The sequence below is a fragment of the Pituophis catenifer genome, unplaced genomic scaffold (genome assembly GCF_029215685.1).
Source record: "Pituophis catenifer annectens isolate HBS135680 unplaced genomic scaffold, rPitCat1.0.hap2 SCAF_3, whole genome shotgun sequence".
Lineage (NCBI taxonomy): Eukaryota > Metazoa > Chordata > Lepidosauria > Squamata > Colubridae > Pituophis > Pituophis catenifer.
The window spans coordinates 75,836,902-75,850,487 of NW_027256883.1; the positions used below are offsets into that span (position 1 = coordinate 75,836,902).

Below are 13,586 nucleotides of genomic sequence, written 5' to 3' on the forward strand. Positions count from 1 at the left end.
GAAATAATATTTATATTGTAACCGAGAAAATCACATGCATGTATCCATGCAATCTCCAGGAAGTGAGCTCAAACATTTTATTTTCTGATAACATGGGAAAAAGATAAGATAACCTTTATTGTCACTTTTCTGTCTACACAATGGCACACATTAAAACGAAATTCCGATGCCTGCTGTCAAATGATATTATTTCTCAAACAAGCATTAAAATTTCTAATCTAAACAAAGAAAAATGGTTGAACAACTCCAGCAACTAAATCAGCATTTCTCTGATATCTTATTTCTAAATAAAGCTTTACAGAAAATATTGAAGCAGGTACCTTCTATATGTGGGACTTCTCCCTGAAGCTTAGCTTTGTTTGTAAAGGGGGCATCTTGCAACACCAGTGCAAAAAGAGAAGGTATCAAGGATTGTAAAGCAGAAAGATACATGTGGAGTTTATGTTCATCCAGTCCATGTTCACTTTCCTGAAACATATGCCAGAAATCTAAGTTAAAACTTGGCTTTTTTACTAAACAGCCACTCAACAGCATTTCCTAAAAAGTATATATATAGTCAGTTGATCAGTCAGATCTTTATTATGATTAATAACCAGACTTCCACTTAAAGGTAAAAATGAAAAGTAACAAAATAAAAGAAGATAAACATAAACAATATGATTGTATTGTTTGTAAAACCAAAATAGGTTTTACAAACAATACAAGAAACTTTGACTACATTCAAAGAAACTCAACCACATTGATTTGCTAACAACTGTACAAAAAATAAACTGAATAACCTGGAAATTTAATCATTAGAGGAAATATAAAATGTAGCTGTGTGTTTTTATAAAATGGGCATTACAACAATACAAGGATCATATTTTCAACTGCCACATAATTAGGATGCTTGGTTGACAATCAGGCAAGCCCACATTTGAGACCTGAATGGTGGGTCATGTGGTTAGGATGCTGGGTTGACAATTGGCAAGCATGCATTCAAGACCCAAGTGCTGCTGTATGGCAAAGCGAGCTCCTGTTAATTCAGTGAGTAACCACAATTAGATAGATAGGTTCTACTTTGGTGGGCACATTAACAGGATCATGAAAGGAGCCCCAAACCGGGCATCCCCTGAGCAGTGATGATGTCACCGGCAAGTTTTTTTATTCTGGAAGTGCATCAGTATTTCCAACACGAAAGCAGCAGCAGTTTCCAACTTCCCCTTTGCCACAAGGACAGAATCTTAAAGAATAACAGATTTTCCTGAATTTCCTTCATGCACAGCTGTTGCAAGTGTGTTAAAAGTGACATGATCATTTTTCACTCTTATGAGTGTTGCAACAACTTCATAGTCATGTAATCAAAATTTGGATGCTTGGCAACAGTATGTATTTACGACAGTTGCTGTGTCCCAGGATCATGTGATCCACTTTTGCGACCTTATGACAAGCAAAGTAAATGAAGAAGCCAAATTCACTTAACAACCATGTTACTAACTTCACAATTGCAGTGATTCACTAACAACTATGGCAAGAAAGGTAATGAAATGGGTCAAAACTCACTTAATAACTATCCTGCTTAGTAACAGAAATGTTGGGCTCAGATATGATCATAAGTTGAGAACTACCTGTATGTATATTTCCAATGTTTTTACATACATCACAAATTATGGTACAAACTTAAATAGGCAACTCAAAGGTCTTAAGAAAAATGTTTAGTAGAATAATAAGAAAGACAGATGATGGTCCTGTCCACAACCAATTATATCAATACATCTGTGCCTTGAAGTAGGCAAATAATAAAAAATATCTGACTTTTTATATATTTTATATATTTACCTTGAGTAATTTTTCAATTTTACTAAGCAATGTAGGTATAAGATGCAACTGTAAATTTCCTAATTCTGTAGTCCAAGCAGCATAAGCTGGTAAGAATACTTGATGAGTTGCACTAACCACTCGTTCTGAGGGATCACCCAATGCTGAGAGTAGCAGTTCAAATCCCTGGCAATGCAAGGAAAAACACATGTAGAAGTTTTATTTAGTTTAGATACATAACAAAATACCAGCAGAATTTTATGTACATTTTAGGAGGCTTAGTTGTAATTCTATTGCGATTTTGCAACTCTATGCTGTGTCCTTTCCAAATAGAAAAACAGAAGAATAAATAAAAAGCAGAAATAACAAATCTGATCACCTTCACAGTCACAACTGGATTCTTTGATACAGCAAAACAGAAGTCCATAGGAAATGTTTTGATTTAGGATTTTATGTTAAACTGTGTTTAAACATTAAAAATATAATTCTGTTTTAAGACCTCAGGAAAAACAACAAAACAAGAAAAAGTAAATACTTGTTCTAAATTTGTAAAATTACAGAGTAAATATGATTTATAAGAAAATGAGTAACATCATTCATATAAAAAGCGCACAAGCATTCTAGATACTGATGACTCTGAATAATTTAAGTAATCAAGGTTATTCAGTAATTGTACAAAATATTTTATCCTGGATCCCTGTAAACAATATATTTCATATGCTTGTACTCATATACATATAATCAGGCACAATACCTGCTGGTATTTGTCTGGATCATCAATGTATCCCATGATGATACCAAGACTTTTGATTACAGCTTCTCGTACCAAATCTGCTTTATCTTCCATTAGCATCTGCTGTAGCATGGAAAGAACCAATGAACTACGAATTTCTTTCTGAAAATACAAATAGGACCCTGGTATTAGCCAGCATTACATAATTCAAAACTGCAAAGGCAAATTAGTAGCAAGATATTTCTATCAACTTTTAGTCAAAAAATTAGCTACAAGGAAATGGCAAATGAATTTTTTTTAAGACTTCAAGAGGATGATTATTAAACTTCTCATATGTTCACCACTCTGTTGTTTCAGATGGTTGGTGGATTAAAAACATGCCACTTAAGGAACCCTCTGACTCAATATACTTTATTTAGTTTTACTTTTTTAAAGATTTGCTTTTTGTTTGTTTTTGCAGCTCCTGAAAACTGATTCATCTTGGTTTATATTATATTTTAACTTTGATTTTAGGAAAGGTACTTTAAAAGTAAAGCATGATTTTAAAAAATATGTTAGATGGTTTTAAAACCTTTTTTAAAAAAATTAAATATTTAAAAAGTGTTAAATAAAATAAAATGAACCTGAACTCTTGGTTAAATATAAAAAAATGCAACTGCCAACAAAATATAACTGATAATTGGCTACTACTCCAAACTTTCTGAAATCCTTCCAGTTTTGGCAGTATAATTTGGGGAGGATATAAAAATGAAATAGAATAGAATACCATAGATTACTTAGTTTTTATAATAGACCATGAGGTTTGTATTTGCCCCTAACAATAAGTCAAGACATATGATGACACTAGTACAAACCTATTCCTTGAGTCTTATTGGATTTTGGTTGTAGACTACAGCTTTAAACTCTTGATTACTACTTAAAGTAGTAATAATAACAGCAGCAGCAGCAGCAACAACAACAACTGCACATAGAACACTTACAGGAAGATATGGTGCCAATGCTCCACAAGACTCTGCTACTAATAGCCGCCTTTCTGGATATTTGTGATTGATCTGTGGGAGACAATTATTTCATTAATATTTGTTAATATTTATTCCTTTATTTTTGCTTACAATATTTTTTTATAAATCCCATACTAAAAAGTGAATTCTAACGGTGCATTTCAGTACTATGGAATTATCTTCTATTTACTGTATAGACTGAACATAACATTTCTTTGATTTCCACAGAAAAGCTAGATCACCAACATTTGATTTGATATATGGCCTATTCAGATTCTGATTCAATCTCTTCTTGATTTTTGTTAGCCTGGAATTTGTTCCAGCAGATTTATATTTCACCATATGCGATTTTAAAAATGCTACTAATCTTATTACTATGGCTGGAAAAATATGGTTTTATAGTTAATTAAATGCAAACAGAAACTATACCTGCTCCCAGCACTGTGGCAAGAGTTCAGCTTCTACACGTGTAGGTCCAACATGCTGTGCAAATGCCACACACCCAGTCAAAATCATTTGCCTAGTTAAAAAAAAAAGAAACAAGCCTATAAAGAAAAAACATGCTAGTGTAACCTGCAAACATTTAACAAACAGCAGATGCACCATCTGAAAGAATAATTAAGATAACTGAACCAGATGGCCCTTTTACTCACAGCCAGTCAACAATTGATAACACAAATAACTTAAAAAAAACAAGTTCTTTTAAAAAATATGTTTTTCTTTATTTCTATGGGAAATGCACACTTTTATCTTGCTTTTGTATACAATGGAATTGACTTTACAGGTAGTCCTTGTATAGTGATTGTCTTGTTTAGCAACCACTCGCAGTTACCATGGTGATGAAAAAGTAATTTTATGGCAGTCATTGTAATTATAAGCTTCTCAGGCCTGGAAAGCAAAGCTGAAGTAATATCATAAACACAATCATGATTCCATTTAGGGACCTTTTTGCTTAATGATTGAGTAACTGGCCCCAATGTGATAGCTAAATGAGGACTACCTGTATAAAACTGCTGCTCATATTTTGGAAAACAAAATAAATGCAGTCATGCTTTTTCATAAGTGAATATATAAAATATACACACTGTAAGAAAAATGCTGTAAAAAAAAAAAGATCCACAATGTGAATATATACTATAACAGAATAAAGTCTAGATAATTTATATTGTGCAAAATTAAAGATATACTTAATGTAAGCTACAAATTGAAAAAAAGGAAAGAGGGGGAAAAATAGATCTTTTATTAATATATGTAAAAACTTCAAAATGATCAGAACTGTTTATCCTGTTATAAAATCAGAGGATTTGATCTATATTGTACTGATGATTTGTTTGAAACTAAAGAATATTTAGTTAATATCTCCCATATATCAAATTTAGCCCATAATGTGTTAAAACTAGCAACATATAGCTGAATATTTATTTTTCTGTGAAACTGAATCTCTATGAAACTGAATCTCACACTATATTTAATTTTAAAAATGTTTTTAAGAAATGTAAGTACCCACTACCTACCATTCAACAGAGGGGTAGAAATAGTCTTCTAAACTATATAAAGATGTCAGTTCCTCAATTAGCACTGCATCATCTCCCTTCAAAAATTAAATTCTGCTTGAAGAATCTGCAGATTGCTCTAAATCTGTGCTGCAAAGCCAAGGTAACTTCTTAGATAATTTGATTTTTTTTAATATTTTCCTAAGGATAGTCTCATGAGACACAGCCTGATGATTAGAACTTGACAATTACTTTTTTTTTTTGTTCTGTTACTACCCCAAGGCTATATCAAGGAGTAGATTCAAAGTTTGAGGATTGGTCATATTTACTCTAAGTTTTCTGAACAGGGAATGGATATATAGTATTTATTTCAAACCAATCAATGGTAGATTTATGATTGCTCAGTAATATTACACTATGAAATTTTTCCAATTTGAAATAAATTATGAATATAAAAATAGTAGCTAAAAATAAGACAAATAGATGGAATATCTAAACATTTTTAAAAATATATACTCAAGTGGTTTATACAAGAGAGATAATATGAAGAAATCAAAATGAGTTTTAAAAATAAAAAACTATTTTGAAATAAAAAGATTAGATTTCAGGAGAACTGAATGAAAAGTGGCCTATTTATATGGTTACGTAATACTGAACAGGGCAAACATTTTTTATTTTATAACTCAATGAATGTTAATATGAAATGAAACAAAAGCTTATGTTTTTCAAAGTGGGCAAACGTAAGGGTAATTTTGTCATTAGGCAAAGTTAGATGGCTGATCAGATAAAGTGCAGCAATTTAGTTTTTTTGTTTTTATAATCAGGGATAGCTACTTGTAGAATTTCCCCTCAGATATCAATATAATTCAGTCAATAATCCATTGGAAATAATATGCACCTATTCCTCAGTCCTTTTTTTTTCTTTTTACAATCTTGTAATTGTTAATTCTGGGTAGCGTTGGGATGACTAAATGGAGCTGAGTGTTTACTGGCCGGATGACCTTCCTGATGCCTACGTGGCGTTCACAGCAGGTATCTTCTCTTTGCACTTTGAGCGAGAAGCATCTGCCGCTACCTAGGATCAAACTTTCAACCTTCCGAGTGGGAGGTGACTGTCTTCACCACTAGGCCACCACACCGCTCCTATTCCTTAGTCCTAAATGCTGAATATATCAAGGGAATAAAGATTATTAGGAACTTATACAGACACAAGTTTTTTAACTCTGTTAGTCTATACCAGGGCTATCAAACTTGTGTTGTTACATGACGTATTGGGACTTTTTTCCTCTTTGCTAAACTGGGTGTGGCCAGCGTGTGACACATTCAATCTGCAGGCCGCGAGTTTGAAAGCTGTGGTCTATACTGATATGAAAATTATGTTGCCACTTAGAACATTGCTGAAAAATGCTTATGTTATCTTTGGCAATTTATACAGCTATAATATTTAAACTAGACTAAAAATTTATTGAGAGAAAGTCTGCAGTAAATAAGTAATTCCTGATTTAAAAAAAAAGTCAGAAAGAGAAAGCCTCCTGCTAATATAAAGCACACACCTTTGCTCATCATCTGGCCTTTTGATCAAGTTGAACAGTATGTGTAGGAGTTGATCTCTTTCTTTAGGTTCAGGATGGAGGCAAGCTGTACACAGAATGAGTGGAATCAATTCCTAAAAAGAGTGTGAGTAGGAAGGAAAGCAAAAGCTATCAAGTGATATTAAAGAACATAGAAGAAACATTTGAAACTCTAAAGAGTAATAAAATTATTCCACATATTTAATTCATTATCAACACAATTTATTTGCACACAAGCATCTCATGAACTCAGAAAACATTGTCCATAAACATTATAGCTGTAAGTTCTAGTATCTGAACAATCTTGTCTTAATCTAAATTTCCTTACTTGAAACTGAAGAAAAGAAAGTGGTTTAAACCACTGAAAATGAGATTGAGTATAAGATTAACTTTTCATTATGCTGATTGCCATACAATAAACTTAATTCATTTTTATTTTGATACATTTTATATAAAGACATCTTTATAGCAAAAATGACTTTATTCCTATTTACAGAAGTTTAATCTGTTTTGCAAGCAATTTATATTAGAATTCCAATATTTTAGCTACTTCATGTATTTATGCTACTAAACAATATGCCTCCTGAATCAGGAAAAAATTCAAAGAAAATGGGGATAATTCAGAAATGTTTCATTTGTCTAGTTCCTAATTTTTTTTTATTTTTTGCAATATCACTATCAATCAGATATATAAAGGATCATTCTACTGCTGTTAAAAGAAATACATTTGTTTGCATGGAAGTACCTACATTTCACTAAACTATGGTTAAGTCTGTATATTAAAAGCAAAAATCTTTCTATATAGATAGCTTTTCAATATAATCTCTAAATCAGATGGTATAGATTCCCAAAGGCAGCTGTGACTTTTAAAAAAACTCTTTCCTTGATTTTTATGTCCAAACTAGACATTTTCAACAATACCCCAAATTAGGAAGACTTTAATAAGAAGATGAATAGAAAAAATGTATTTCCTTAAATCTTTAAACAATGAAAGATTATCTGAATAGACTACTTTAAATTCCACATATTCTCTGCAATTCATTAACAAAACCAAACAACCAAAGCAAACATAAAACTTAGATTTTAGAATACTAAGAAATTAAAATAAATCCCAATTTATTCCAAGTCTGGAGAGTACATGTAGCAATAGAGAGTATTTCAGTATGATAAAATTGGATGCCCAAGTTTCTCCTTCAGAAAAAAAAGGTATTATGTAATGAGATAAAATATTAATAACAGTTAAAGTCCAAGCCCTTCTGGAGGATACCTGATTGCTTATCTCTTGAATTGGTAATTTTACAATCATGTATTTGATTCTGTCCCCATCAAAGTATTTATTCTCATGAATGGTAGAAAAATACAATATAAAAGCAGTTAGACTTTATAGGTTTTTACAAATTGACTGGCTATTTCTCAGTTGACTAGCACTGAACCCCATTATACTGCCTTTCAACAATAAAAAAATATAAAATTATCTTGAAAGACAAGAAGACTAACTACATGAAAGATTTGGAAACAAGCTTTATTAGTAAAAGGAAAGGCTATAAGACAGAGTTCAGTTTCTTTATGTTTATTGCAGTTTCTATTATCATGACATTTCTTCTTCCATTCCAATCTAATTATATAACTTAATATCAAATGTTGATTGTATGAAAAAAAAAACCTTGCCAAGGGCTCTATTTTTGCTTGCTTCAGAATTCAAGTCTTTCTCAGCTTCAATAATCTTGCATTTAAGTAGGCCCAACTACTAAAAGAGGTTAATAGGCAAAACACCACCCCATTTTAAAAGTTGAATCAATATAACAGATTCTTTGAATCAGATCTAAAGAAATGACTATTTTTATAGAATATTATTTCAAGGAATGCAATGCAAAACATTATGGCTGTAAAAGTCTCTCCAAGAAACTAGTTTCCAAAAGGAGAAATCCAAAATGAAACAATTCTTTACAAATAAAAAAGATCAAAGAATGGAGAATATCTTGGCTGAAGAGAATGCCCTGAAAGGGGATTAAGACTTTTCTCAACAAAACAACTAGCTAGCTAACGTATACTCCCTAAACTTTCTATATATCTAAGAATACATGTTATTATTTTTCAAATAAGATATAAGAATATACATAAAGAAGGATCTATAAAGGTAATGTAAACATAATTAAGTATGACAAGGACATCCAGTATTTTTGAAAGTCTCTTGAAATAGACTTGATGAACGGAGAAGATTTCACTAGTTTCATAACAGAAAAAGACGAGACTGTATTTACAAATTAGATTCTAAATATGATAAAACAGGAAATATCTGTTTTACTAAGTGGAGTCACATCTTGATGCAAGACTGCTGACATAGCAATTGCACAAGAACATATACAATATTAATCTCATAATATACAACTGGGGAGAATTTTGGTTTTAATTGATATTTAATTTAGTTAATCCAAAAACTCTATTTGATCACATTATCTGAATATCCAATGATGCTGTGGGGTGCAAAATCATTTATATTGTTGTTTTTATACACATACACACTTTGTATGCTTATTTTTTATATTTTGAAATATCAGAGGAGAAGTAATCCTGAACATATATGTAGTAGCATTAATCCTCTTTACAAGTTTGCTGGATTTATGTAACATTAAATAAATAAAAAGCAATATCCCTTTTTCTTTACATACAATTTAGGAGTTGTGATTTTAAGTGATAAATCAATATCAAACCTTGAGTGTTTTTTTAAAAATCTGAAGAGGTATTGGCGAGAATTTTTAAAAAGTCATAATTCCTAATTTGCACAGTGAACAGAAAAATCAAGTGAAATTAAATTTTGGATTGTCTTTGCCTAGTAACAGGAATTTAGTTTCATATAACAGGGACTTCCTTGTTGCCCAATTAATACTACCATGGCCTTGCATTGCCTGTAAACAGTCAGTGCTATTGAATTCTTAGTAAAAATACCAAACTGTGTTGTATTATACATAAGTATTACTGACATACAACTATATACTAGTATAAGCATGAATATGTTCCATGCCTTCTGTCCATACAGAAAAAAAAGATCAGGACAAATATTTATTGCATATTTATTCAACATAAAAAGGCTTTAATGGTTATCAAATATTGGATTGGGAAACCTTGTCAAGATGAAGGTCCTTTTCAATATTCTACAATGAAGTAGAATATTGTAATTAAAAAAAAGAAAACATTCAGGTGTCTTTAAAAACAAAAAGTCTATAATGGCATTGTGGAATAATAATGAATTTGTCATACAAAAGAATATATGGCGGATATATGGATTCAGATAATAGTAACTGATTTTTAAAGTAAAATGATTACTTGCACTTCCTATATTTCTTATTTTTTTAATTAAATATTTTTGTTCCCATTTCCACAAGAATAGATGTGCAGTAACTGATTTTAAATAATAATTACTTGAACTTCCTATATTTTGTACTTCTCTAATTAAATAATCCTGTTCCCATTCCCACAAGAATATATATATATATATATACATGTATTGTTTCAATAGGACTATACTCTGAATTTGATCAAGTGGACTAAAGATAGTAAAAGTTTTATTATTCTGCTTCAAGATCACTAAATAAATAAATAAATAAATAATAAAAATTTCATAATGGAAGATGATAGGGATATTTATGTAATTAGAATGGAGGCAGTGAATGAAAACTTTCATTGGGTTAAAGGGGATTAGAAAAAAACTCCAGTTACAGAAGATTTTTAATCTTTATCTATGTAATGTATTAGTTATCTTACATTAAAACACCAACATTTTAGTTATCCAAGATTTAGTACATAGTACATAGTGTCTTTGTGTATAAGATTTAGAGAAGAAAAATCCGGAATATTAATTAAGGAGCATAAATACACGATGCTGAGAAGTGTATTTTATAAAGTATTAAACTACATACTTGGAAAGCAGAAACAGTTTGGAAAGTATTCCACCAGAAGAGGTACATTCAAAAAGTGATCAGTATTAAACGGCATGATAATGCTTGTCAGTAACTCTAAGGATGATTATTAGATTTTAGACAGTGGTTAGATGTTTATTATATTTTATGATAAATTAGTAGTCAAACTTCCAATAAACCATTTGTTTAAATCATCTGGCAATAAAGATGATCTTGGAAGTATATTTACTGTCATTTTCTAGAAATGAGAATGGATATTTAAATTGGGTTTTACAGTAGTTTGAAAATATAAACAAATGATAAAGAGTTGAAGGAAATTACTACTTTGAGAGTTAAAAACAATATGCAGCAGAATAATAGCTGAAATATTTGTTGAATTTTTAATTCTGAGGTTCTACTTAGTTTTTATTAAGTGGAATTTTTAATGATCATATAAACAGCAAATCTCCATTCTACAAACTGATTCTGAAACTTTTAAAATTGATTAGTCTATTTAGGCATGTAGAATTATGCAGACTTTTTAATTAAATGTATTAAGTCTTTTGAAAATAGTTTTGAGATTCTATTTTCCCTTCAACTGAAAAATATTATTGGATAAAATCAGTGACATAACAAGGTTATCAGTCTATTATCTTTTGCAAGGTTGTTTCATGCTATCTAGATTGGTTGATATGGGGCAGATACAAGGCTGATGCTTTTACCTTGCAGAAAGCTGGATACTGACTCTGTTGGAATTAGTTGTGTGTCCACGTCCATTGGTCATATTCTTTCATGCATATTATAGGATTGGAGCGTTCTCTGCATCGCTGCATCAGTGCTTCTAAACTTCCTTCTATCAATGGGAGTGGAGAAACAATGAGAAACCTTCTTGAATGTCCTAATGCATGTTCCATGTTTAGTCAATGAAGGGGAAAGAAAAGGAATGACAGAGGCAGAAGGACAAGAAGTTTTACTGAATGGGAAGTAATGCGGAAAGAGTTCAAATGCTATATAAGGACTCCCTACACTTGAAGGTAGCTTAGATTTTTTTTTTTACTTGAGAACTCTTCCAGTAAAAGAGAGAATATAGCTGCCTTTAGTGTGCTGCACTCTTACGCACACTTACCTGAATTGATTTCCACTGCCTTATTTCTTAGTGAATCAAGAAGTGCAAGAATGTCTAATCTTACAGGAAGAATACAGATCAAATTCTTCTGAATTTAAGGATTTTGCTGGAGGCTATTCCTAAGATTCAAGGTATATAATTACTGTGCATATGCACGATTACTATTTTAACAAGATTTCCATAAAAAAAGACACATCCAAAATGCTAGCTAAATTTACTTCCTGAAGGAAAAGAATGAAAAATAATCTGCCCATGAAAACGGCAGCATGTGATCAATGCCAAGGAAAGAGGCTTCCACTTTTATAAATAAAGTGATTCTTGCCTGTTGGGAAGTTATACCATGTGTGCCAAAGTAATGAAATATACATTTTTAAATTTGCCTATCGTGGCATCTTTCACAGACATACCCTGATCATTTACTTCTATTTTGCCATACTTTCAAATGATAACATATTACTTAACATATTTTTTTTTGCCCAAAGAGGTAAAAACATAACCCCAAAGTTCTCAAGATGTAGTCCATGACTCTAAAGGTGATGAAATTACTTGTGTAGGGTTGGGGGACAGTATTTTTTAACCCTAGTCAGGCATGCCCAAGCAAAGTGTAAGCACTTTCTGTAAGCGCTGTCAAAGCCTGACCCTGTTTTGCCTGGGCATACCCACAGGGGGCTTGCAAAACAAAAGAACAAAAGCAAAGCCCAGAACAAGTTTTGACAGTATTTCTACTTTACTAATGCAAAGCCTAGAGTGAGTTCCGAGTGTTAGTTTGAACTATAGGTCTCACAACAGATTAAAATCAGACATAAAATTGCTGTAACTGGTATATATGTCTCTTACTGGTTGATGACGTCTAGCATGGTGTACGTATATATGTATACAACCATCATTTTTTGAATGTTTGAAGACTTATATATATTAGTGAAGTTCAATATACTTGTCCTGTGTTTTTAGTATTTCAGAATGAAAAAAATTATTGACTTATAAATGGAAAAGAAAGATGGCTAAACTATCAGTAGTGCTGAAAAACTTAACAAAGGCTAAGACAGTACAAGGAAATGCCTTAGTAAAAGGATTATTTCTTATCCAATCCTAACCTCATAAAATCATTAGATTTAATCATGATAGGATGGCATAAATTCATTGACCATTTTAGGGAAAGTTAACTGATTTTCTTGTAAAAAAATATTGATGCCATCAAATGATATTCTCTTTTCTTCCCGCAATGCTAGCCCAATGCCAGAACTTTTTTTCCCCACTGAATTCAGGATTTCTACAGAAATTGACAATGTAATTTGTTATAATTCTATTAGAACATTTTGGCTAACATCCAATGAATTATATAGCTATTTCTGCACATCCAATGGGAATTTAAACTTTAGTTTCCTGATGCTACTCCCCTTAGTTGTGTGACAAATAATTTTTGAAACTGAAAAGGCCTTTAAAAATAGATTATAAGAATACCATGGGAAATTGAAAGCAACTAAAGACGCATAAAGTTGTCAACAAATTATACACTCTAAGACAGCGTTCCCCAACCTTTCTGGTTTGGCAGCCCGGGGTGAGGAGGTGTAGGCGCTTTTACACACACACCCTGCTGTGAAAAAGGTTGTAAAATTGGACCAAACCACAGGGTGACCCATTTTACAACCATCATGACTTATGATCACAATTGCCAGGCTCAGTTATAGTCATAACTCAATGACTACCTATGATTTCATGATGGAGCCACTTAGAAGTAAGAATGCTCATCTCTACTAATTTCTTGAGGGGAATGAAGATGGAAAGAAAAGGTGGTTTCACACATTTTGACTCCAACCTTACCTTTCCAGCACTGCCATATAACCTTAAAAAAAAAAAAAAAAGATGCCTACACTTGTTCCATGAAAAATATCAGCATATTATGTCCAATGGCTGCATATAGAATTATTTGTCTCTCTGTTACAAAAAATCCTACAGATAGCAGCTTCAG

General features: G+C 31.6%; 1 protein-coding gene across 3 annotated transcripts in view; it reads right to left on the bottom strand.

The window, feature by feature from the left end:
- Nucleotides 1–13,586, bottom strand: part of RELCH (RAB11 binding and LisH domain, coiled-coil and HEAT repeat containing) — a 71,649-nt gene that overhangs the window by 25,779 nt on the left and 32,284 nt on the right. For 2 of the 3 annotated variants that reach the window (XM_070940761.1, XM_070940759.1), the window contains exons 11-16: nucleotides 6,578–6,690; nucleotides 3,961–4,051; nucleotides 3,511–3,582; nucleotides 2,552–2,692; nucleotides 1,819–1,983; nucleotides 321–468 (exon numbers count right to left, since the gene is read on the bottom strand). In XM_070940761.1, the coding sequence (XP_070796862.1) occupies nucleotides 321–468; nucleotides 1,819–1,983; nucleotides 2,552–2,692; nucleotides 3,511–3,582; nucleotides 3,961–4,051; nucleotides 6,578–6,690 (730 nt within the window). Of the gene's footprint in view, nucleotides 1–320; nucleotides 469–1,818; nucleotides 1,984–2,551; nucleotides 2,693–3,510; nucleotides 3,583–3,960; nucleotides 4,052–6,577; nucleotides 6,691–11,213; nucleotides 11,288–13,586 lie in introns of those variants that run through there. The other variant, XM_070940760.1, reaches the window with a different exon arrangement.